This window comes from Balaenoptera acutorostrata, chromosome 1, assembly GCF_949987535.1.
Source record: "Balaenoptera acutorostrata chromosome 1, mBalAcu1.1, whole genome shotgun sequence".
Classification (NCBI taxonomy): Eukaryota; Metazoa; Chordata; class Mammalia; order Artiodactyla; family Balaenopteridae; genus Balaenoptera; species Balaenoptera acutorostrata.
This window is the reverse complement of record NC_080064.1, coordinates 10,389,142-10,414,555: the sequence shown is the minus strand read 5'-3', so window position 1 is coordinate 10,414,555 and position 25,414 is coordinate 10,389,142. Positions and strand designations below refer to the sequence as shown.

General features: G+C 45.1%; 1 protein-coding gene across 2 annotated transcripts in view; it reads right to left on the bottom strand.

Moving 5' to 3' along the window:
• PDPN (podoplanin) overlaps nt 1–23,138 on the bottom strand; it is a 28,893-nt gene extending 5,755 nt beyond the window's left edge. Inside the window, exons 1-3 of one of the 2 annotated variants that reach the window (XM_007174935.3) lie at nt 22,820–23,138; nt 4,973–5,106; nt 2,956–3,085 (exon numbers count right to left, since the gene is read on the bottom strand). In XM_007174935.3, coding sequence (XP_007174997.1) covers nt 2,956–3,085; nt 4,973–5,106; nt 22,820–22,886 — 331 coding nt within the window. In that variant the 5' untranslated portion in view covers nt 22,887–23,138. The remainder of the gene's footprint in view (nt 1–2,955; nt 3,086–4,972; nt 5,107–22,819) is intronic. The other variant, XM_007174936.3, reaches the window with a different exon arrangement.
• Nucleotides 23,139–25,414: the final 2,276 nt, after the last annotated feature.

The following is a 25,414-nucleotide window of genomic DNA, read 5'->3' as shown; positions in this document are numbered from 1 at the left end:
TCTACAGCATTTACGTGGAGCTCAAGCTGATTGCGCCAACCCAGTTGGGAGACTGGGAGATTGTTGGTTTTGAAGCCTGCCCAGGACAAAGGTGTCATCAAATCAACTCTCTAAATGTTATACCTGGCTGCCAACTACCAGTAGAGACAGGTCATGTCTTCTGAACATGGTAGCCGCATACTGGGCTCACAACATAACATTATCACCATCAATGACGTCATTCGTCACAAAATACATCACCGAAAATGAAGTTTGTGGAAGATTCATTACCAAATTAGAGTTTACTAGTCTTGTACCCGCTAGCTCCCTCCCAGTTATACTGACTGTGATCATGCAAGTGTGTCATACATATGGACATCATCAAACTGGGGCGTTCCATGGGAAAGACATCTGCTGCCCTTATAAAATTACCTCTTAAAAAACCAATTGTTGGGCTTCCCTGGTGGCGCAGTGGTTGAGAATCTGCCTGCCGGTGCAGGGGACACGGGTTCGAGACCTGGTCTGGGAAGATCCCACATGCCGCAGAGCAGCTGGGCCCGTGAGCCACAACTGCTGAGCCTGCGCATCTGGAGCCTGTGCTCCGCAACGGGAGAGGCCGCGATAGTGAGAGGCCCGCGCACCGCGATGAAGAGTGGCCCCCGCTTGCCGCAACTGGAGAAAGCCCTCGCACAGAAACGAAGACCCAGCACAGCCATAAATAAATAAATAAATAAAATTAAAAAAATAATAATAATAATTTTTAAAAAAAGAATGCAAAATGTAAAAAAAAAAACCCAATTGTTTATAATTACATTTTTTTAAAATTTTTATTTATTTATTTATTTATTTATGGCTGTGTTGGGTCTTCATTTCTGTGCGAGGGCTTTCTCCAGTTGCGGCACGTGGGGGCCACTCTTCATCGCGGTGCACGGGCCCCTCATTATCGCGACCTCTCCCGTTGCGGAGCACAGGCTCCAGACGTGCAGGCTCAGTAACTCTGGCTCATGGGCCCAGCTGCTCCGCGGCACGTGGGATCCCCCCAGACCAGGACTCGAACCCGCGCCCCCTGCATCGGCAGGCAGACTCAACCACTGTGCCACCAGGGAAGCCCCTATAATTACATTTTAACTCACAAGTGAAAATTTCTTGGAACACTGACGCATGAAGTGGGAATGCGCCATAATCACAGTTTGTGTGAAAGGGTGGGGTAGGGGACAGGACAAGAGAGTAACCGTGAGCATTTTCCAGTTAATTGAGAATTTTTATTTTTAAGGAATAGGAGAAATATCCTGGTATGCTATAAAAACTAGTCAACTTGTAATGCTCCATTTTCTGCCGCTAATTAGCTGTGAACTCTTGTTACAAATGATCAATGCTTCTCCAAAATTTTGAAATGCTTTCCAATGACCAATTATCAATATATTGACGATTCTTTCCTTGCTTAGCCCTATTTGGTTCTCTCTGGTGTTTACTGTTAACCATTTCTTTAGCATCTTGGAGTAACCGTAGGCTTTATTTTCAAAGCATGTTCTAAAACTTTTTTTATCTTTGTGGTAAAATACACAACATAAACTTTACTATCTTCACCATTTTTAAGTGCACTGTTTGATGGTATTAAGCACATTCACACTGTTGTGCAAACATCACCACCAGCCATCTCCAGAACTCCTTTTCATCTTGCAAAACTGACACTGTACCGATTCCCCACTCCCTCCTTCCCCCAGCCCTGGCAATAACCATTCTACTTTCTGTCTCTATGATTTTGACTACTCTGTGTATCTCATCTAAGTGGAATCACACAGTGTTTGTCTTTTGGTGACTGGCTTATTCCATTTAGCCCTCAAGGTTCATCCATGTTGTAGCATGTGTGAGAATTTTCTTCCTTTTAAAGGCTGAATAATACTCCATTGTATGTATATGACACATTTTGTCTATCCAATCATCTTTCCATGGAAAATAGGGTTGCTTCCATGTTTTGGCTACTGTGTCTACTGTTGCTATGAACATGGGTGTACAAATATAACGCATTTAAAAAATCTTCAGAAGTGCTACAGAGTTTTTAAAACCAGATTGGCGATTGGGTCTGGAAATGCATATTAAACAGTAAGGAATAATTTTCTAAGTGTTCAGCTGTGCAACTGGTTTCAGGAACCACGGCTTTAGGGAAGGTCCTTATGTTTGCTTTCATTTAAAGATGAAAATACGTAACTATATAAAATGATTATAGAAAATTGCTTGAGTTAGCAAGCACTCATTGCAGTTATTAGAGGATTAGTTCCTTTTCTCTTCCACCCCTATCTACTACAAAATAAGGTATATTTTAAAAATATCCCAAACAACTGAATTTCTCTTAAGAAAGTTCTGGAAATAGGAGGCTCTTTCCCTTGCTAAGTTGTAATGGCAATGATCTTTCCTCATGCTCATTAGTGATGGTCTAAACCTCATAATAATGACAAAGACTCAAAGTTGTCCCAAAGAGTTTCACCTCAAGGGGTCCCATTCACTTTGCTGCAGGTACCAACTGTGAATCACAAGCACAACCCCAAATCCTGGTAAGACTGGTTTAGAGTAGATTCTTGCTTCATGTGTACAGACATGAACTCAGTGTAAGATGGTAAATGTTAGCATAGAATCTACTAAGATTTACATAGGTTGGCTAAGTTTTACGCTTTTGGGTGTCAACACAAAGTTCTTAGTGTGGCATTATATCAGGTTAGGGTCAGCAATATGACACCAGTAGCTACCTAACTTGCCCTTGTGGAGGCATTATCACTAGTTGTCATTTAAGGTTAGAAAGCTGCGTTCAGCAACCCAATAAATACAAATTCTGAACCTACCACAGAAAGCTTGGTTCAAAATTAGTGCTTGCGTTCCAATATGTGCCCTATTGATTATTATATTTGTTCCTGGATTTTTTGGAATACACTGATTATGCAAAAGAAGATCAACCCCTACCGGGGTGTCTGGTTTTCTTACCCGGGGACTGACTAGTTGCCACATTCGGGGCTGTGGTGCTCCGGCTTTGTCCTTGGGAGTGGGTTGTGCTTTCCGCAGTTGGCAGGTCCTCTTTGTGACCGTCTGTTATACTCTTTGTTCTTGTCGGCATCTATTAGAGATGTAAATGAGGCAAAACAGAAATAAAACCTAATGCTTTATACTCGGCCTTATAACAGAAAAGGATTTAAGGTGGCATAAGTGTATAAGCTATATGATGACCTAAATTTAAAGTGGAAACAAGAAAACAAACATAAAGAAACAACAAGAATGGGGATAGGAATAAAATCCTGAAATAAATGCCAAATGTTTAGCATGCTGACTTCCTAAGGTCTAAACTCCTCAGAAAATACTGGGGCACGAGGCATTAATTCTTTCTCTTCCTTGAACTTGAATGGCACTTTTCCCCTGTAACATTTATTTGGCACATACTATGTTGTATTATTTTTAATGCCCTTCCTCCCCCAATCAGAGTGATAGTTAGCCTTTACTAAGAGCTTACTATTTGCCAGGCCCTCTAAATACCTTCTCATTTACACCACGAAAACCCCTAAGTAAATTCTATTATTAGCCCTATAGTATGAATAAGGCTTAGAGAGATCAGATAATATGCCCAAGCTCACAGAGCCAACAAGCAACAGAACAAGACTTGGAAATGGTTCTGTTGACTCCAAAGTTCATGCCAATGTAGCATTCAACAAATATGCTAGTAAGCACAGGCAACAAAAACAAACATAGATCAATGGGACTACATCAAACTTAAAAATTTTGTGCATCAAAGGACACAATCAACAGAGTGAAAAGGCAATCTATGGAATGGGAGAAAATATTTGCAAATCAGATACTTTAATATCTGATTGAAGTATATAGAACTCCTACAACTCAATAACAAAAAAATCAAATAACTTGATTTAAAAAATGGGCAAAAGGACTTGACTTCCAGTCTTTTTTTTTTGGCTGTGCCGCACGGCATGCAGGATCTAAGTTCCCTGACCAGGGATCGAACCCATGCCCCCTGCAGTGGAAACACAGAGTCCTAACCACTGGACCACCAGGGAGTTCCCTGGGCAAAAGGACTTGAGTAGACAAATCTCCAAATATGATACGCAATGGCCAAAAAACATACAAAAGATGCTTAATATCACTAATCATCAGAGAAAAGCAAATCAAAACCACAATGAGATTATTGCCTCACACCTGTTAGGATGGCTACTATCAAAAGAACAGAAAATAGCATGTTGGCAAGGATGTGGAGAAACTGGAACCATTGTGCACTGTTGGTAGAAAGGTTGCAATCACTACGGAAAATAGAATGGAGGTCCTTAGAAAAATTAAAAATAGAGCTACCGTATGATCCAGCAATCCCACTTCTGGGTGTACACCCAAAAGAATTAAAAGCAGGGTCTGGAAGAGATATTTGCACAACCATGTTCATAGCAGCACTATTCACAATAGCCAAGAGTTAGAAGCAATCCAAACGGATGAAGAAAATGTGGTACATACAATGGAATATTATTCAACCTCAAAAGGAAAAAAATTCTTACACATGCTACAATATGGATGAACACTGGGGACATTATGTTCAAGCATATTGAAATAAGCCAGTCACAAAATATCCTTGCATGTGATCACATACATATAATAAGTAACCTTGCATCTGATCACATACATATAATAAATATCCTTGCATGTGATCACATACATATAATAAGTAACCTTGCATGTGATCAAATACATATAATAAATATCCTTGCATGTGATCACATACATATAATAAATATCCTTGCATGTGATCACATACATATAATAAGTAACCTTGCATGTGATCAAATACATATAGTAAATATCCTTGCATGTGATCACATACATATAATAAGTAACCTTGCATGTGATCAAATACATATAGTAAATATCCTTGCATGTGATCACATACATATAATAAATATCGTTGCATGTGATCACATACATATAATAAATATCCTTGCATGTGATCACTCACCTGAGCTGTCAAGCCAGCAGACTGATGGGGCTCTCCACCGGCACCTGGGGTCACTGTGTAATCTTCCACACGCAGGGTCGCCTTGTCTTTTTCCACACCTGTAGTCATGGCATCTTCTGGCCGGACTGTGCTGGCTGAAAAGGAAAGACTGAGTCAGACTTAACGTGGAAATCATGTGGGCAGACCTAACTGGCCAGCTTCAGTCAGATTCTTTTCTTTTCATTTCTTCTGGGTGTTTTTTTCTTTTTAGGATGGTTGTCATTCTGGCTTAACACAAACCATTCTACATACATACAACTGCCTGGTTATCTCCATTGTAAAAGAAAGGAAGATGGGAATATAAAAAGGTGAAGCAGGCAGCCCCTCCCTGGTATCCCACTGAGGTATGCTGGATGGCGGGTGTACACTTTGCCTTTTCAGTAATGAACCTGATTCTTCCTGGTGTCATTTCATACAATGAATTAATGCATTCGGGTCAACTGAATATCGTTTAGACCTAGAAGAATAACCTGGAAAGATTTCTAAAAATGCTAATTAGCAGGCTCTCTCCCAAACCTACTGAATCAGAATGTCCAAAAGCAGGGCCTCCTTCTTTTTAAAATCAATCTCACTCTCCATTTAATTTTGAGACTGTTGTCTGCTTGAATGATTAGAATCTCTGGCTCTGACCACAGACCTCATAGAAGACACACAGTTCAACCTCTTCTTTTACGGTTGGGGTTATCGCCTACAGGGGAGATCAGTAATATACTTAAGGATGCCGAGATAACCAATAGAACTTTTAGTGCGCCCAGAGCTATACTAAAGAGAGACCTCACAGCCCCTGGCCCTGGCTTTTCTGCATTACCACTGGATGAATGACCCCGTGTGCCAACGAGAAAGGTTTCCAGAGGAGGAGGGGATGGGTGGGGTGGGATTGCAGGTTGAATTCCAGGACTCGGGAGAGAACTAGAAGTGGCCCCTTCTTCACCCTCTACCTCAGTGATCGGAGCTAATCCTGACCGAGTAGGAGCACCATCTCAACTCATCAAATAACCCTCTTCACAAGTTAAAACAAATCTGACTCATTGGTCATGGGTTCCCTCTCCAGACTCAGAGTGGCTCTGGAAGAAATTCCATGACTAAATGCAGTTGCAAAATAAGTGAGCACACACAGCCCAGGAGCAAGAGCGAGGGGGTGCTTGGAGACTTATGTGCTTAACTGAAGGGCAGATGTTCATATCTAGACAGTGCCTAAGTGAGTGATCTGGCCCTTGCCTTAAGATTCCTTATTTTTCCCATATTTAGATAGCTCAGCCAAAGTCACAGCTAATAAGTATTTGATCACAGCTTTTTTGCTGATGCATAGAGGAAGGAAACCTCTAGAGTAAGTTCTCTTGTTCCATGAGCCTTCTTTTTGCACTGAGGGTCCTAATCCAGTGCTGCCAATCGATGTTCTGGATGAGCCTCCCAAGCATATGCATTTATTTTTCACCTGGGGTGGGGGGAAAGGCTTTCACTAGTTAGCAATAACTGAATACCGCAGTGCCTGCAAATGGATTGCCTCCCTTTTTGGCTGGTTGCTCGGGTCGGGGTGGGGGTAGGGGTAGTGAGTGGCTCCTGCTAAGGATTTATGACCATAATCTCAGCAAATGTTGAATGTATTTTTTTTTTTTTTTTGGCTGCATTGGGTCTTCTTTGCTGCGCTCGGGCTTTCTCTAGTTGTGGGGGGTGGTGGCTTCTCTTGTTGTGGAGCACGAGCTCTAGGTGCGCGGGCTTCAGTAGTTGTGGCACGCAGGCTCAGTAGTTGTGGCACACGGGCTCAGTAGTTGTGGCACGCAGGCTTCAGTAGTTGTGGCTCATGGGCTCAGTGGTTGTGGCTCGCGGGCTCAGTGGTTGTGGCTCGCGGGCTCAATAGTTGTGGCGCATGGGCTTAGTTGCTCTGCGGCATGTGGGATCTTCCCGGACCAGGGCTCGAACCCGTGTCCCCTGCATTGGCAGGAGGATTCTTAACCACTGTGCCACCAGGGAAGTCCCAAATGTTGAATGTAGTTATCAAGCTCAAGGGGAACTATCCCTTTGCTAGGCAAGCAGTCTTTATTAGAAAACTACGCATCCTATTTTCTTTTTTTCCACTCCTGGTTTGAACTCAGTTAACAGACCATCCATTTAAAAAATGTTTTCTGGAGTGTTCAGCAAAATCACTTACTATATGGCATCCACTAGCTTTAAAAAGCAAAATAAAACCACCCTTGCTTTAAACAAATTAAGTACTGAATGAAGTTAGTTTGAATTCTTTCATAGAATGTTCAGTTCATTGAAAGCGTAACTTGATAAAAATTCCTTCTTGTTCTTTTCTACTCTTGGCCCACAGACCCAAGGACTAAAATTGCTCTGAATAGACAAAGGACATTTTATGAATGACACTCATGATTAAGAGGCATTTCTTTTGTCTCACTGCCCTGGCGTTCTTTTTGCTCCATGGGAAAGTTGATCTTTAACAAGAGATGCTCAATTCTCCCTCTCATTATCTTGGCTGAAGGCTTTCCTGGGTGAAGGGTTCCTACGAGCCCAGCTGCTGAGTTTCCAGCCAGCATTTGACATCCTTTTCTCTTGAATGGTGAAATTCAAATCATGTATTGATGCCTTCGCTCCCCAATCCTTTTTTTCTTCCTAAGACACGTGTGTGCACAGGCAACACGCACAACTGTTTATATAAGTGCAGCGATGAACCGACAATAACAGAGTCTGTTCTGGAGCGGTGTCCCCTTACGCTCACATGAACACCTTTTTCCTGCCACACCCAGCCTCCTCCAGCCTGCCGGTCAGAACCAATGGAAGTTTCCAAATATGGCTGTAACCCATCCATTTGCTTTGGAATTTGTGTGTACGTGTTATTCTTTAAAAAGGTACTACCTCTAAGAAGATGATGTGATAATTTGATTTGATCTTAAGGTTTCTAAGTTTGAGAACAAATGAGCACTGAAGAGATGCTTATTGGGATAAAAGTGTTAATTATGAATCATTTTTATCTTAGCATTAAAGTCTAATAGCTCCAAAGAAATTATTCTAGTTTCCATACATTTATGGGATGGCATTTCTTTTAAAATATTTTAGAATTTGGATGGAATATTAAATCACACTGTTACTGTGATTGTCTTGCAACAGTCCCAAATTCTTGATTAAAAGCCTTTGTGTAAGTGTTTTCAGTCTTGTGGTTTTATTTACGCTTCTCTGATTTGTGCTGGTGAGTTGTTCCATCTGTTTGCTGGCCGACGGGAGTGTCTTCTCTTGTGGCCGTTTTTCTCTTATGGTATTCACCTTTTTTATAATTTTTAAGTGCTCTCTATGCCTTAAGAATGTATTCTTTGGAATAGCAATCTTTTTTTTTTTTTTTTTTTTTTTTACTAATTGGCCTGTCTCTTTTGTAAGTGGCAAGGTCCATCACTAGTCAAACTTATTAAGCTTGTTTTGTCCCTCTGATGTCATACTTACAAACCCTTCCTCAAGATTATGTAAATATTCATCTATATTTTCCTTAAGGTTCTTTCTATTTGTCTTGTGTTTATCTCAAAGCATGATGTAAAATGGGAATATAAATTTGATTTTCCCCCAAGGATTAAACTGTCATTTCAATAACTCCTCTTTTCCTCTCTGCTTCAAAACTAGCTCTCATTGAGACAAATGGTTTCTTCCAAATACTGTGTCATGGTATTGGGAGAAACCTTTAGCACAAGGACCAGCCTAAATGACCTGGGCACTGCCGTCTGCCCCCGTGCCCCCTACATTCCACCCTCTGTCTGCAGACTCTTTCCAGAACTGATTCCTAAATCTGTGTTCCCCTCGCCATCATCTCCCTCTTCCTCTTCACATCAGCTGACCGCTGCTGAGCTAATTCTGTGCCAGGGATGTAGTTAGAATAAAACAGGGTGCAGAGAGCAAGCAAGGAGAGGGCGCCACACTCGAACAGAAGTGCACTGAGATCTTTCCGAGTCATAGGTTCTGCTGAGGGCAGGAGGAACAGCATTACAACAGCACCCTCTCTCCCATTTGTTCAGCAATGTAGGGTTTACATGACGTCTTCAGGCTGACTTTATATCACAAGGTGGGTTGCACTGGCATTTTTGTCCCCATTGATCAGATGAGGAAGGTGAGGTTGACAAAGGCCCTCCTTGACCAAACCTTAGTGAGGCTCCTCTGAGCCCTCTTCTCAATGAGGCCATGGCCTTGGGCTTCCGTGTCCATCACTGCAGAGTCCAGTTTCAGCAAGAACCCTGCTAAGTCAGGTTAGAGACAATCTCTCGACCCCTCGATACCTGATGAAGTTCCCCATCTCCCACCTTTGATGTCTAAGTCCCTGGACTGCCTTTAGCAAGAATCCTATAAGGCCAGTTTAGCAAGAATCCCCCTACCCTCGAGGTCTCTTCTTCATAATTTTCCATCCACTGCCCCTCACTCTGCTCCTTGGCTACAAATCCCCAGCTGTCCTTATTTTATTTGAAGTTGAGCCCCATCTCTCTCCCCTATGGCAATAGTCTTGAATAAAGTTTTCCAACTGTTTGAACAAGTGCCAGAATAACTTTCTTTAACAAGGTCAGAAGTTAAACGATTTGCCAAGTTGGCCTGGCCAGTGAGTGGATGCAAAGCCAAGTGTTTTGCCTGCTCATTGGCTCCCAAGACCCTTTTGTGCCTCTATGGCAGCTGTTGCCTGGCAAATGCCCACCCGTCCCGGGTTCTGACATCCTTCCTCTTCATCCCCATCCTCATCCTCCCTTAAATTATAATCCTGTAAAGAAGATGTGGCACATATATACAATGGAATATTACTCGGCCATAAAAAGAAACGAAATTGAGTTACTTGTAGTGAGGTGGATGGACCTAGAGTCTGTCATACAGAATGAAGTGAGTCAGAAAGAGAAAAACAAATACCGTGTGCTAACACATATATATGGAATCTAAAAAAAAAGAAAAAAAAAAAAAGGTTCTGAAGAACCTAGGGGCAGGTAGGAGTAAAGACGCAGATGTAGAGAATGGACTTTAGGACGTGGGGAGGGGGGAGGGTAAGCTGGGACGAAGTGAGAGACTGGCATGGACATATATACATCACCAAATGTAAAAGAGATAGCTAGTGGGAAGCAGCCTCATAGCACAGGGAGATCAGTTCGGTGCTTTGTGACCACCTAGAGGGGTGGGATAGGGAGGGTGGGAGGGAGACGCAAGAGGGAGGAGATATGGGGATATATGTATATGTATAGCTGATTCACTTTGTTATAAAGCAGAAACTAACACACCATTGTAAAGCAATTATACTCCAATAAAGAGGTTAAATAAAAGATTAACATAAGATTACATTAACAATGAAAAGTGTAAATTATGCACCCAAATAAATTGAATTACAGTATCCAATGTCTTCATAAAAAAAAAAATTATAATCCTGGTTGTCGGAAGCAGTTGCTTCCTTGGGCATCTCACCTCCTCTTATGAAATCCCATCTGTTAGAATCCCCCAGTCAAATTATTTAGTGACCACAACCTCTATTTCCTCAAATGAGTCCCCTTCTCGGACTAAGCATCCAGAAGTGGCAGGTTAGAAGTCAGGTGTGATCTGCCTTACAAAGGCTGTATTTCTCAGAGCAGAGGTTCTCTTGCTTCTACAAACAAAGGCAGCACCAATGATGCAGACTGGAGCCTTCCGGAGGTTCACCTCTATCTCCTTGAATATTTACTGCACACCTACTATATGCTGGGCCCCATTCTGGGCACTGGAGACAGAGGCGTGAACCAGGTGAGGTCTCCACTCTCGTGGATTTGGGTACTGTTGTGGTGGAGTGCGGGTACTGACAACAAGCAGACAAACAGGGAGAATCTCAAGACAGTGCACCCCCTTCAGGTCCCTGCTCACAGGGCGCTTTCTCGGGAGGCCTTCCTGACCGCCCATGGAAATCAGTACCCCCCTCCCCACACACTAGTATTAGCAAATATTTGTATATTCACTGATCGACTGTCCCACTAGAACATTAGCTCAGTAAAGGCTGTTTCACCTCAATGTCCCCATTGCCTACGATACTGGCACAGGGAAGGCACTCAGTACACATTTGTTGAATGACTGAGTGATCTCCAGGTAGGTGAAGAGCTGGTCTAACTAACCCTGAAGCCCAGAATGAGCTTGGAGCACCACACACTCCAGAAACAGGGTGATCAGTGTGGCTGGATGGTAAGAAAAGGAGACCGGGGAGGCGTGGAGGGCCCGTCTGGTGGAACTCTGCAAGGAAGGCGTCTTGATTTCAACTGGAGTAGAAAGGAAGCCAGGAGATGCTCTGAGTGGGGGCAGGACATAACCCCAGTCCCAGGAACCACTCTTAGTGCCACGGAAGAGATGTGGGTGTCAGGGATGGTGCTGGGGTCAGACGGAAGCTGAGAGATCACTTAGACTGTTGTCCAGGCAGAAGTGGGTGGTGTTTGCACCAGGACAGAGCAGTGGGAAGGGAAAGAACTGGACGGGTGATGGCTGGACAGCATCTGAAGTCATTACCCCAACAATCAGAAATAAATATGAAACCTCAGCGGCGAGACTTCATTTTACCACCTGCTGCAGCTCTGTGGATAACGACATTTATTTTATTTTTTTAAAGTCTTTTATTGAATTTGTTATAATATTGCTTCTATTTTGTGGGTTTTGGGGTTTGTTTTGGTTTTTTGGCCGTGAGGCATGCGGGATCTTTGCTCCCTGACCAGGAATCGAACCCTTACCCTCTGCATTAGAAGGCACAGCCCTAACCATTGGACCACCAGGGAAGTCCTGATAACAACATTTAGAGTATGAATTGGTGAACTGAGAAAAGTAGGATGTTCCCACATGATGCTGAGTCCTTTACTGGATTTCACCTTGTCTTATCAGGACAGCCACAGAAGTCTCCTACATCAGTTTAGGTAAAGAGCCTCTGCCCCATTTCCATCTCCACATGAGGAAGAAGTTCCCTGTGGTCCTATTTCTGCTGACCTGAAGCTTCAGAATCCAACAGCTGGAGATTAAAGTGGGAAAGTTGATTTTAAAAGAAGTCAAGCTGAGTTACCCCCAGGGTTTCAAAGAAAACCGGTGGTGTTAGCCAATAGACTAAGGCATCTTTCATGTTGTCTGGATTTTCTAGCGTCTTGAGCTGCTCCAGCATCTAAATGCACAAATGAAGACGGAAGTCATCCATCTTTGAAGATGGATGACTGCATGGCCTTGGAATGATTTTTGTGGCCATCGAGAAGTAGAATGCTCTTTTTCTTTTCTTGCAACATCCTAGGAAGTTCTGGATTTTCCCTGTAGGAGAAACTGTAAGATAACTGACAAACAAATAATGCCAATTAAATTTGGGAGAATGTAATGCTTTTAGAGGGAGGTCAAAACACCTATTTAGAAAACAAAACCAAAAATACCTGCTTCCGTTTCTTTGCCCAGACACTGGCTTTTATACATTATTTTTCTATCATGTCTCAAACTGTGCTCAGAAGCCTGAAAATAAACACACCCCAAACTGCAGAGGGGTGTCAACCTCCAACATTTTCCAACATTCTGCAGACCACCCACTGTGATCACCGAGACAGTCAGATCTTTGTACAGTCTTTCATCTCCATGCAAGACATCCCCAATTTAGCTGTTTGATGGCACTCCTTTCGTTACCACGATGAGGGTTTCTGCAGCCGGAAGAAAGGTGTACAGACTTTGCTTTTATTTACCACATCTTTTGCGGGACCCCTCTGGTCCCATAGGCTGGCCCACATCCTGACTTGTACAGTAGGCTTTCTGTGGAATATTGAAAGCCATTTGCTGACCCAGACCCTCAACTCCTGGCAGACCCCGGGTTGTGGTCAGTACAATCACTGATGTGGCCTGTGGGCTTCCCACCTACGTCCACCCCTTCCAAGGATCCTGGTAAATTGCTTACTGCATCACAGTTTGGCCATGGAGAATCTAGGCAACTCCTAGAAGTCTGGCCACACCACTCAGTACCCCACAGCAACACACGTGCTCTTAATTTTCCTCCAGGCAAAACAGTACAGCCTCCAGCCCACAGAGCCCCATATTCCCCATGCCTGGCACCAGGGTTAAGTATTTAGCAGATGTTTGCTGAGTGACTGACTGAATGAGTACACTTACAGCCAAGTAGCAGATGTCTTTTGAGTTCCCCCTTACCTTGTAATATTCCCACCACGGTCCACCCTGCTTCACCCAAGAGTTGTTCAATGCCTTCCCCTGATGAAAGAGACAGCAGGGCTGAAAACAGGACACTTCCCCTACGAGGATGAACTTGGCTGCTCTGCCGTTTGATTTTTAATGAGCAGCAGCCGGTCCACTCATCGCATCCGGTCCTGTCAGCCCATGCAGGCTGAGGCTGAGACTGCCCGCTGTCGGCATCGGGGCTGCGTGCCTCTCCCATAAAACTCAAGAGAAACATGTCATGCCTGCAGAGATCAGACAAGTGTCACTAGTTCCTCTAGAGAAATCAGAAGAAATGCTACCCATTAAGATTTGGAGCAGCGAACATTCCCCTGGCTTCAGAGAAGGGGAGGTTATGCTCAGTGCCCCAAGGGGCATTTTTCTTTGACCCCTCTGGGTCATCTCCCAAAGCTGAAGGCAGCGTTCTGAAAGTCTCTGCTGCTGAACATGGCAATAAAGAAAGGAGAGGGGCCAGTGATGGCTGGGGACTCCTGTTTCATTTCAGAAGCAAGGACTCACGCCGCTCACTGGCAGGTGGAAGGTGCAGGACACACAGTCCGTAAGACAGGTCTCCCAACCGCATCCATTCTCTTCCCTTCGATGGGGGAAAAGGAATTGAGACCTAGTGTGTACCTTTCACGAATCTTCGCAATCAATCTCCGTGACCATCCACGAGGTAGGTATTTTAATAATGGCGACTATTTTATAGGAGAACGTGAGCAACGTTTGTGCCAAGCACTCTCTTTTGATCTTCACAAAAGCCTTGCAGACTAACATCATCCTCATTTTGTAAATGAGGATGGTGGAGCTGAGAGTAATCTACCCGTGTAGCCAGCAAGGGGTGATGCAGGGGTTACACATCAAAAGATGTGTCAGACTCCAAAGAAATCCCCCAGCTCTAACCACTCCGTTACACAGCCTTTATGTGTATTGGTTACTTTTCCACAGCTCCCACTCATTCTCCTCCCCCACTCAGCTCCATCACTGCCCACCCAAACCCTACCTACTCTTCATGGCCCAGGGAAAACACCTCTTTCTTCAGAGCCCACCCGCACCCTCCCGAGGTGCCAGGAGAAAGTAATCTCCTCTAAATTAGTGTAGGGCTTGATAACACCGCATTCACGACTTTCTCCCTACTAGCATTTATCAATTTATCAAACTTCTTGAGGGCAGCATTCCTTTCTGCTGTTAAGTCTATGGCCCAACCACTAGCATAGTCTCTGATAACTGAATGAACGAATGAATGAATAAATACTTACACTTTTCAGGACTCAGGAGAATGAATCAACTTACCCACCCACCCCAACCTCAAAGAGGCCTCAGGACCCTTCAAATGCCAAAACTCGAGGCTGTTGGTTACAACCTCAACCAAGATTACTCAACCTGGGGAGAGGTTTCTCTCTTGACCAAGAGAGGAATGTTCTCAGTAAAAAGAGGAAATGAGTCCACAGTTTTGTAGACTGGAATCAACACCTCTGTAATAACTTCTCTGGAACCTGGCCGGGGCCTGCAGTCCTGCACAAAGAGGCCACCTCCTAGGGTGGACCGCTCAGTACTTGAATAACCAAACAACTAAAGCGGGCTTTAGAAGTGCTGGCCTGGAGCACAGCATCTCAATGGGATGATGGGGTGTTTGGGAAACACTCACCATCTGCTCGGAAACTGAGCTTGTGATTCACGCAGGGCTGTCAGCTGAGCGGGCCCTGATTTTGCAACAGTGAAAAGAGAAGCCCCTTCGGCTCTGACCTCACCATCCACCCATGCACAGACATCCTGCACAGACAGCCCAGCTGTGAGCCCCTACAGGAACGCACAGTATGTAGCTGTGTTTCCACTATCTGCCCTTGGCCTTGAGCCTAAGCCTATTTCTTCTGAGCTTCCTTGCCGTCTTTCTCCCTTGTTCCCAAGAATGGAGAATTCAGGCAGCAAACTTTGTGTCCGGGGCTTATTTCTGATGCCATTTTCGTTGAGATCTCCCTAGGTACCCATCAGATACATCAGATTGGATGTCTTACTAGTACCTCAAACTCACTGTGTCTGTAAGACAATGCATAACCTCCTGTTCCTTCTCATCACCTTGGTTCCTAATCTCTCATCCCTCCAATCTGATTTCTATCACCTGCCTTCTTGCCATTCCTGCCAAACGGATTGGGCCACTGTGTTTCTTCCCTCTTCCTCCTGCCAAATGTTTACTACGTACCAACCATATGTTCTTTTAAGTGCTGAATAAGACGGGTCCTGCTCTCTTCTCTAAAGAGAAAGAGATGTACACAGATAATTAAAATACAGTGATAAGAGTAGCCAAAGCGATCTTGAAAAAGAACAAAGAGAAGGGCTCACACTTCCCAATTTCAGAACTTACTACAAAACTACAGTAATCAAGACCATGTGGTTCCAGAATAAGGACAGACGTATAGATCAATGGAATAGAACTGAGAGTCCAGAAATAAACCCACACTTTTACGGGCAATTGATTTTGACAAAGGTACCAAGATAATTCAGTGGAAAGAACTGTCAACAAAATGGTGCTGAGACCACTAGATATCTTCATGCAGAAGAATGGCGTTGGACCTCTATTTCACACCATGATTAATTCATAAAAAATTAATTTCAAATGACTCAAAGACCTCAGCGTAAGAGTTAAAACTATACAGCTGTTGGAAGAAAACATAAGAGTAAATCTTTGTGACCTTGGATTAGGCAATGGCTTCCTAGACAAGACACCAACAGTATAGGCAACAAAAGAAAAAAATAGATAAATTAGCCTTCATCAAAATTAAAAAAAATTTGTGCTTCAGTGGATGCTATCAAGAGATTGAAAAGCCAGCTCATAGAATGGGAGGAATATTTGCAATTCATATGTCTGATAAAGGTCTAGTATCCAGAATACACACAGAATTCAACAATAAAAAACGACAACCCTATTTTAAAATGAGCAAAAGAGACAAATAGATATTTCTCCAAAGAAGATATATAAATGGACTTTAAGCACATGAAAAGAAGTGTGACGTCATTGGTCATTAAGGGAATGCAAATCAAAATTATAATGAGATACCACTCCATACCCACCAGGATGGCTACTATTTTAAAAAAAAACACTCAACCAAATGGAAAATAACAAGTGTTGGCAAGGATGTGGAGAAATTGGAACCTTTTTTGCATTGTTGGAAGAATGTAAAATGGTGCAGCTGCTTTGGAAAACAGTTTGGCAGTTCCTCAAAAAGTTAAACATAGAGTTACCATAAGACCTGGCAATTCTACTCCTAGGGACATACTTGAGAGAAATGAAAGCATATGTCCACACAAAGACTTGTACATGAATGTTCATAGCAGCATTATTCATAATAGCCCCAAAATGGAAACAACCCAAATGTCCATCAATGGGTGAATGGCTAAACAAAATGCAGTATAGCCATATCATAGAATATTATTCTGCCATAAAAAGGAATAAAATTCGGACTCATGCTACAACATGGATGAACCTTGAAAACACCATGCTAAGTGAAAGCCAGACACAAAAGACCACATATTGTATGATGACATTTATATGAAATACCTAAAATAGGCAAACCCATAAAGACAGAAAGCAGATTAGTGGTTGCTAGGGGGTGAGGGAGGGGGAAATGGGAGCAACTGCTAATGGTGTGGGGCTTTGGAGGAGGCGGTGATGAAAATATTCTAATAGTGACAGTGGTGATGGTTGTACAACTCTCTGAATATACTAAAAACCACTGGATTGTTTCATTTAAAGGGGTAACTTTATGCCATGAGAATTACATATCAATAAAAAATTTTAAAGCAGTGATGAGTGGTGTAAGAGGTGAATAAGAAGAAATCAGAAAATGAGGAAAGAATAAGAAGAAATTTGGAGATACTGAGCTACAAGTCTTGCTGGCTCTTATTCCCCCAAATCTGACCTCATTCGCCCTTCTTCTGTAACCACACTTAGTCTCTTTCTCTCCTGACTCTCCCCCTCCCCCAAGACTAGTCCCATAAACTAGATTCAATCCCATATGGTGTCCTTGTCATTACGTTTTCTTCTGGCAATCACTATTCATGGCCCAATCTGCTCCCATTTGCCTATTGCCTACAGAAAAAGGTCTACCTCCCACTCAACACGGACTCAGCCTTCTCCCTGATTTCCTACCCCTCCCCAACTCAACACCCATGACTCCAGCCAGCCTTCATGGTTTTTCCCAGCCCTAGGTGCCCACACCTCTTCCCACACAAACTCCAGGTTGTTCTAATTTCCACGCATTTTTTCAAGCAGTCTTTCTTGCCAGGACTGCCCTTCCCTGCCACTCTGCCCAACCAACCCCACCATTTTTCACAGCCAAGATCAAGTCCCATCTTCCCCACAAGGGTTTTTCCAGCTCCTGAAGCCCACAAGAATCTCATCTCCAAACTAGCAGCAGGTAATGGTGTGTGCCAAGCAGGACATGACTTTTGTGCTGCCTTGTCTGGATACACCACACACACATCTGCCTTGCCTCTCTGTGTGAGCTGCAGCCCCACTGTATGATTCTATTCTAACTCTTAAAGATCTTAATAATATGTGTGCTCTATAAATGTTTAAGGGAACAGGGATTATGTCCTTTAGTTAGGTACCCCAACGTCAGTCTAGTTCTTCAATCTGAATTATGTATCCAACAAATAACAAGTGGAGTTTTACTGCTGTAAAAGTTACTTGAAATCAACCTGCTGACATCTCTTGAGTGTCCTTGGCGGCCACAACCCTAAGCACAGCTGGCTGTTGTGCTGAATGTTTAGGGGTGTGGGCTCTGGGGTTGGGCTGCCTGGAGTCAAGTCTCACCATTGCTATTTTCTAGCTGTGTGTCTGTGTGTAAGTTACTGAAGCTCTCTGAGCCTCTTTACCCATCTATAAAATACAAATAGTTCCTACTTTGTAGGTCTGTTGTGTGGATTAAATGAAATAGGGCTTGGAAGGTGCTTGACACTAAGCACTCAGTAACTGTTAGCTGTTATTATAGAGTTACTGCTATGAATACCACCCATCCAGAATCTAGTTCCTTTAGTTTTACAGATTCAGAAATTTAATCTTATTACACGGTGATCTAGCTCAGATGAAACTGTTTCACCCTAGCCAAGCTCATAAGAGGCCAGGAAATCAAATAGCTTATTTAGAATGGGAAATAGTTTCCCAAGGCTTTCTACCCATATTTGCTATTCAAGGCGTGCCCTTCTCAAGAGTGAAATACCTGAAATGCTGTCTGGTGCAGATAGAACAAAGTCTGGGGTGAAGCAGTTGGGTGGAATACATTTCCAGACTGTGAAAGAACAGGGATCCCTAATTCACAGGAACACCTTGACTGAGATCAGAAGCCACCAGATAAGACATCTTGCATACTAGCCTTTAGCAAAGATAACGTTTGCCTCTCCTGACTCACAAAGAAGTTAGTAAGTAAATATTTGTTAAATAAATGCATTCCTTGGGCAAGGCAGGTTTCACGTCATCTAGTCCTTATTCCTTTCCCCTCCCTGTCTAGATTCTAGGCAAATAGACTCCCTTCTCCTCTGGGCAGGATACCATTCACTGGATCACAGCTTTGCTTATATTAGCTGAGTTTTACTCACCCAGATGGAGACAGTGTGATGAATTACAGGAAATGCTTCGTTCTCATCAGTAATATGTTGACGCATCTTCTAGTGGCCCTTCCCTGCTTCCCACCTATGTTCCATATAACTGTCATTCCCCTGCCTGATACAAATGTACCAGTGACAATTCTTACCTCCCCCGCTCCGGGGGGAGGGACCTCAGTGACCTCTCTCTACTGCCTGGAGCCCTGGAAGCCCTGACCCTCTGGACAGAGGTCGAGAGCACACCTTCCTCCGGAAAGGTGATTATCCTACTGGTAGGTTTGTTGTTTTTTTGGTTTGTGGGTGTTTTTTTTCCCTGCATAAAATTTAGTGTTGCCCTGACAATTTCAGTTTGCAGCTCCTCAGGCAACTAGGTGAATGAGGTGGGCAGGTCTGCAAATTTCCCTCTGAACTTTAGCGCGATTCCCCTCAAAGAATTAAGCCCATCTCCTCTGAGCAATTCCCGAGGCAAAGACACTCGGCCTGATGAAATGGCGGGAGAGCCCGGCCATCCCTACCTGTTGAAGTTCAAGGGAATGCTTGCCGTGGACAAGCCACCATGAGCAGGCTGGTTGCTGGGCGCTGGGGTGAGACAGAGGGAAGGAAACAGCCACCTTATTTTCCTGCCTTGGAGAAGGTTGGCAGAATCCCGGTTGTTCCCTAACCTGGCTCCATCTCAGAGCCCTCAGATAAAATGCTTGATCACTTTCTTTTCCCCAAAAAGTTTTAAGACATCAGTAGGGAAAGATTCAGAACTCCAATCAAAAGGTGCTTTTATCTCCTGCCCACCCTACGGGAATCCTAAGACTTATCTCAGTAACCCACCCGTTCCCCCCCAATCATTTGATTCTCTTCCAACAAAACACTCTCACTGGATATTTCTTTGGAATATCCAAGGAATGGCAGGTTCCTTGGAGAGCCTTACAGGATCTGATTTAGCTTCCTCAAGTGAGTTTCAAAAGGGTACTGCCAAGTACATGAGACTTTTCTCTCTCTACACCCTCCCCCGTAATATTTCCACAAGTGGTAACCTGGCATGCCTGCTCTTGGAAGCCAGAAATATGACAAATATTCAGATAAGCCAGTGGAATTGAAAGCACACTTCGTCGTTTTGCTGGTGAGGACTGCAGTGCGTGCTTTACGCGAGGTGTGCCTCCTCCAAAAGTGCGTGGCGTTCAAATCCAGCACTTCAGGAGATGATGAATTACTATTTGGGGAATGAATTAATGAATCCTATTTTAAGGTACTGTGACATCTTCATTCTTAAAGGAGTATTATGGTTAAGTATTCAATGTAAAGAACTTTTTATACCTAAAAAAACTTTGTTTTCATGTTTAAGGAGTTTAAAGCAAGGTTAACCTTTAATTTCAAGTTCAACCTTCTTCTCCTTTTTTTTTTTTCTTCAGTGTGTAATGTAGCAAAAAAAGCTTGAGGTTTGGAGTTAGGCCCATTTTTTTGAATCCCGGTTCTGGCATATTCTGAAGATAATAATGTATAATTCAAGGCCTTGTGATGATTAAATGAGGGAACTGTGACATTCCTAGCACATGGTGGGGGATGGGAATGGGAGGGAGGTGGTGTCCTTCCTACTTGGCCACACCATCCACTGTCACTCCAAGGTTTGGGGGTCTCTGTAATTCTCAGTATAGAGTTACTCACCGGCCACTCATTACGGAGGACAGAGGATGAGAAGGGGCCATGTACCTCTGCTCAGCCTGGGTTCCTCCCTATTTGCCATGTCCCAACTTAGCCTTCTTATGCTTGGATACTTTTTAAAAATGTGCTTTTCTATATTAAATGCTATCTTGGATCTCATACGCCAGTGTAATGGATAGCCTCCCTCACGAAGGCTCTAACAGACCTGAGATGCTTTAAGTGCAACAAAAACTCTTAGCAACTCGTGAAGATTCCCGAGCATCCGAAACTGGCAAGGGTTTTGGGGAAATCACAGGGAAATTTGTTCACCGCATGATTAATCCTGGGTGGACTGGTCCCGGAAAAGCACATGTGGGTTTTCAGCAAGCGGCAGCCTGCAGAATTTCACAAAATAAACAACCTCATGAAGAGGCCCGTGTACGTGTTTTGGATGAAAGTTCAGAGTGAGGGTTGGGCCTGACAAAGGAGGAAAATGCCAGATGTGTGGACAGCAGAGCTCCTTTGAATCCACTAACATCCCAAGAGACAACACATGGGACCAGATTATACAACTGAACCAGATTATAACACTAGATGAGGGAAACCCAGTGGGGAGTAGACTTCCATGAGAAGGATAATAAAATTCATCACCGTAATTACCCCCAGCCCAGCTCCCCAACAAGAGCCCACAATGGCTCAGCTCAAAGAAGTTATTCATCCATATTCAAGTTGCCTCACTCATTATCCTCAGACAAAGCCTCCTCCTGGGCCTCAAATCCTCGCCAGCAGCCCAGCAACTGTGCATTGACACACAGCCCCCGGGGAGGGGGTCCGGGGATGCTTCTGTCTTTAGCAATCGAGTTGCTAGTACTAGGGGTGGCTGTTTTTTTTCAGACAAGGTTTACCACTTCTTTTTAGGAGTACCGTTGATATTCGGGACTGTCTTTAAGATAATTACGGCTAACCCTTCCCTGGGAGAAAACAGAGGATGCCGCCCAGCGGCCGTCTTTCCTGGGCAGAGCTGGGAAGCGGCTCAGTTTGCGGGCCTCCCACACCTTGCCCCTCTGAGCACAAAATGTTGTCATTTGCACACCGTCTTGCCAAAAAGGAAATGTAACTGAAACACAGAGCCATGTATATCGCCCTGGAGAGAGAAGTTCCAAAGATAGGACTGCCACGAATAGCTCACGGCCCTGCAAAGAGAGCTGCTCAGTCTCCCCGAAGCGGACGGCCCGGCAGAGAGTAATAGACCCGATATCACTTCCCTAGGGCTGGGTATAATTGTCTTTGTGTGGAGTCCTCCCTCAAACCCCTCCCTTCAAGCAGGATTCTTCTGGCATCAGGCTTACCTCCATCCTCAATTTGGAAAATGAAAAAGAGTTTAATTTCCTCAACCTCCGACTCCAAAGATCACAAGTTAGCTCACAACACCTTGGACCAATATTCAGGGAGCAACCACTGAGGTGCCAGATGTTGTGTGGCCCTGGGGATCAAGGCGAAGACATAGCTGTGTCCATGGGCGCTTATATTCTACTGTGGAAACGGATTAAGAATAAAAACCCAAGAAAAATTAAACACCGACCAATGTTCACGGATGCCACAAACACAGCACACTGAGCCAGGAAGAGGCAAGATGAGAAGAAGATGTAAGGGAAAGAGGGAAAGGGGAGGAGACGATGCAGATAATGGGCAGGCAGAGCTCCCATCATCAGATCCAGCGGAGCGAAGGTCTAAGGAGTCACCAACACTCAGTCATTGGCGCTCCTGGCCAAGTTCGACACATGGCCCCAAAGGAACTTAAACCTCAATGTTCACAATCATCCTCCACTCCCTCACGCACTCAGGACCCTCCACTTCAGTCCTTTCCCCACACACTATCCTCTTCCAATGGGTCTCCACTGGTAGGGTCCTGAGTGTGTCCAACGTGCCCTCCTACAGGGTATAAGACCTGGCAGCCCCCCAGAGGGAGGCAGTCGCAGCACAGGGGAATTCCACCCCCGGCCCCTGTCCCTCCCGATTCCCTGGGCTCAGTTTCTTCTGAGGCCATGGGCGGTCCTCCAATACACAGCCCTGTAGGAAAGCCCAGCGCCGCCAGTGGAAGGCTCCTGGCGGCTACCGTTCCACCCTATCTCTCAGGAGCCATCAGGGGGTGGGCCGCCACCGAGGGAGACCCCCTCCGCTCCCCACCTGCTGCCTGTGGATTCGGGGTCTCCTCCGGGCACCCCGCTCAGCTCTTTCTCTGCGACCCGGCACCAGCAAAGCCGCTGGCTCTCGTTCTCCCGGGTCCTCCGGACTCGTGCGCACACATACACTGCCAGCTCGCCTCTGCTCTCCCGGGCAACCTCAAACACCAGGCCCGGGCATTCCCGCAAGTCCCAGCTCGCTCGTCCCCGCCAGCAGCTGCAGGGAGCCCCGCCCGCCGGGTCTTACCTCCTTCTGCCAGGAGCCAGAGCGATGCGCTTCCCAAAACGAAGAACAGAATTGGCACCTTCCACATTTTCTTAGTTGACTTGCTCTTTGGGGGGCCGAGCAGCTCGTTTCTGTGCTGGGGGAAGATTCTGAAAAAAGCTCCTCAGCCACAGGCCCTCGCTTGATGGAGCGCGAGACTGGGGGCTGGAAAATGCGGGGAGCAAAAGTCCCAGCGCAGGAGGGGTCCCCGCCTTCGCCCGCAGCGGCCGCCGGAGGAGCAAACTTTGCAGTTGGGAACTTTCGGATCAGAGTCAGCATTTATCTCTCCCGAAGAGGGCGAGGGCGGGGATAGCCCGCGCGGTAAGGTGGTCCCAGTTCGGGGCTCCCTAGGACCGCCCCCTGCCTCTGTTTGGCCAGCGCGAAAACGATGACCTCAGGCCAGGTTTAAAGTTACAGGGCCGCGGCCGCGGGGCGCTGCCGGCACGCGCGGAGGGCCCGAGCCCCGGCAACATTGGCTTTTATTCTGTTCCCCGACAGGAGGGAAAGGGCAGGCAGGCAGTAAGCAATTTTTTTTTTTTTTGGTGATTTTTAAACATCATTATTCCCTTTTTTAAGAGTAAGGCACAAGAGTAGGTTTTTCTTCTTAGAAGTAAACTGTTCCTTGTGTGGCCAGTCATTTTAGAACCAAGCAAGGGATTGTTCTTGTAAATATTGAATTTGATGTTTTTTTAAAAAAAGTGGCCGTCCTCCTCTGGGTGGGCCAGAGGCGGTTCGCGCTGGTAAATTGCGCCCTTGTTCAGGGGCCGCGAGCGGGCGGGCTCCCGGGGAGCTGCCGGAGAGAGCTGGCTGGGAGCTTAGCAGCCCCGGTGGCTTCGGCAGTTTTGGAAAAAAGGCTGAGCGCGAGATCCGCCTCTTCCTACTTTGGATACAGCGTTGCGGTGCTGGGGCCCAGGACAGACCTGCGCAGTCGGTGGGGCGCAGCAGCCCAAGGATGTCAAAGGGACCCACCTGGTCACCAACCTGTGTGCACTTCCAGCTGGGACTCGTCCCCTTTAATCCTGGACCTTGGCCCCCAAGTCCCCACTTTACTGGTTTAAGCAATCTTGCCCTGATCTCAGGTCCTGGACGTTAGCAACAGGAAGAGAATTTATGTTTTGATTTTATTTCCTTTTGAACGCTTGGAATTAAAATTTTTTTTTCTTTTAAGGGGAGGAGTTGGAGAGGTGGCCCACTCCCAGATGCCACAAATTCCATTCAGCAAAAAGAACCAGAAGACGAATGCCCCAAAGCTCCATCCTGAGGTGAAAACTGGTTGTTTTCAGATCCTCCTCCTAAACCCCAGATTCCAAATTTACTTTGTAATAAGAATCACGTGAGGAGATTGCTTAAAAACTCAGAGTCCTGTGTCCCACCCTCTACTCATTAATTAGACCCTTGGGGAATCCATATTTTAAGCCAGGATCCCCAGGGATATTTAGTAAACAGAGCCCCCTGGCAGCCCTTCTCAAACAGCGGGACCCTGTGAGTCACTGTTAAAATGCTGTGAAGCTTCCTGGGGAGATTTTGCATTTCTAACCATCTCCCAGGTGAAGTCTTGTCCTGGGGCTACAGGATAGGAGCTGACACCTGAAATAAGGAGAGGAAGGGACCCTGGAGAGTCAAGGGGTTGGAAACATAAAGAGAAAACTGGAGATAGAAAGGATAAGCTGAACTGACTCCCCCATCACGTTAATGCGTTTTATTGGTATTACTGCATTACCAGTAATGTTTGTTGAGAGACCGCATGGTACCTGTATCGTCTATCCTGCAAAATGGAGAATAGATGCAAATCCACTCCAAAGTAAAAAAAAAAAAGACAGACAGACTTCATTTGGGAACAGAGATGAAATGCAGCCTCGGTGGGAGAACAGGTTCAGTGCAGCTCATTTAGAGGGTGCTTGGGGCTGGGTTATGATTGAAGGTGCCAACTAAAAATTGGCACTTGCCATCTGCCTCTACAAGGACTAAGTCACAAACTGCTGTGACCTGTGACCGCTGACCTTCAACACACCCTGAAAGGCGTTTGGAGATCAGGAATGAGGCACTCTGTGCTCTGGGAAAAACTGGTGGGACAGGCCTTCAGATAGTCAGATGTTTCCAGGAGAAGATTTTATGAGCCAAAGTCTTGCATCTCCTTGTATCTAGAAAAGCACTAAAATCATTAACGGTGACATCTTCTCCTTGTGACTAGCAGCCAGCCTCTGCCAAAATGTGTGCTTGATGCACGTACCCCACTTCACTAAAATCATATATGATACTGACGTCTCCCCCTACCTCTTTGGGTTTTTTTAAAATTTATTTATTTTAATTTATTTATTTTTGGCTGCGTTGGGTCTTCGTTGCTGCGTGCGGGCTTTTCTCTGCTTGCGGCGAGCAGGGGCTACTCTTCGTTGCGGTGCGTGGGCTTCTCATTGAGGTGGCTTCTCTTGTTATGGAGTACGGGCTCTAGGCATGTGGACTTCAGTAGTTGTGGCATGCGGGCTCAGTAGTTGTGGCGCACGGGCTTAGTTGCTCCACGGCATGTGGGATCTTCCCGGACCAGAGCTCAAACCTGTGTTCCCTGCATTGGCAGGCGGA